This window comes from Egretta garzetta, unplaced genomic scaffold (assembly GCF_000687185.1).
Source record: "Egretta garzetta isolate BGI_Z169 unplaced genomic scaffold, ASM68718v1 scaffold85, whole genome shotgun sequence".
Lineage (NCBI taxonomy): Eukaryota > Metazoa > Chordata > Aves > Pelecaniformes > Ardeidae > Egretta > Egretta garzetta.
Genome location: NW_009259718.1, coordinates 3,361,765 through 3,362,835, shown reverse-complemented (window position 1 = coordinate 3,362,835; position 1,071 = coordinate 3,361,765). Strand labels below are relative to the sequence as shown.

General features: G+C 57.4%; 1 protein-coding gene and 1 non-coding gene across 2 annotated transcripts in view; both read right to left on the bottom strand.

The window, feature by feature from the left end:
* NCAPD2 (non-SMC condensin I complex subunit D2) overlaps positions 1-1,071 on the bottom strand; it is a 25,207-nt gene that overhangs the window by 23,415 nt on the left and 721 nt on the right. The window contains 3 exon segments of the mRNA XM_035894568.1: positions 40-221; positions 680-738; positions 895-970. Coding sequence (XP_035750461.1) covers positions 40-221; positions 680-738; positions 895-970 — 317 coding nt within the window.
* LOC118452316 lies at positions 296-619 on the bottom strand. Its single transcript, XR_004842061.1, has one exon. It is a non-coding gene; the product is annotated as a small nucleolar RNA U85 (small nucleolar RNA).

Genomic DNA, 1,071 nt, shown 5'->3' with positions numbered 1-1,071 from the left:
ATTTTATCATGTTGTTTTCCTCCCAGTCCCCTCACCTACCTTCCCACCAGGATCCACCTCCAACAAGCTACTCTTGCAGGTTTCAATTTCAAAGGCGTCCACCAGGCCAGTCAGCAAATAGCAGTTCATCTTGAGAGCGTTGAGGTGAGCAGCGCGGTCTGCATGGCTCAGCCCAGAATCACCCAAGATGGTGGGAAGTTCACTGGAATGATGGGACACCACTGAAGAGAGACAGAAAATCATGAGCGCTCCTTGCCAGGCCCTTCAGCCATCCACTCTTTTCGAGACTTAGAGCAGTCATCAGATTACCAAAGACATGTGCTCACATCTCACCAGCTCTAATGCGGGCTACCCCCTGCAACCCAAACCTTGGAGGCGCTGTACCATCCTATCCCCACAGCTCCCCTGTCAGCTCATAGAAACACTTGCTCAGAGCTGATGCATCCCAAAGATGCATTTTCCAGGGATGTAGGGAAGGGGATTTTCTGTCGGCCTGCCCTTACAGTGAACACGCACAGCTCTGCATCGTCCACCAAGATTACAGACCCGTATTACTGGAATAGGCTGAGGGTGCAACCCAGCTGGTTGAGTCACATTAGCCTTTATATCATCACTGAGCTGCCGAAGGAGAGCAACCTCTCTATTACTCCTGCTTCAGCTGGGAACAGCTGATACCCACCGTGCATCATCAGCTCCAGGGCATCCTCCTTGACAGCAGTCCCCACAGCTCGGAAGTGACTGCAGGGCAAGCACAGTGCATGAGAGCAGCCAGCAAACACCACGAGGAAGAGGTGTGAGCACAGAGTGCACCACCCTCTCCGCAACCCTCCTCCACCCGCTCCACTCCCGCTGTCCCCGGAGCCCCGGCCCCACGCTCATCGCTTCCGTACTCACTGGAGCAAGCTGTAGAGGGGGTCGAAGTGCTGCAGCACTGCCAGCGCACCCCGCGCCCGGAAGGCGGTCCGGAAGGCTGTGGGGAAACACGGAGAGGGGCCGGGGGGTGGGGGAAGGAGGGAGACAGGCGGTCACGGCCGTGAGCAGGCGGCGGGAGCGGACCAGGCCGGGAGAGGT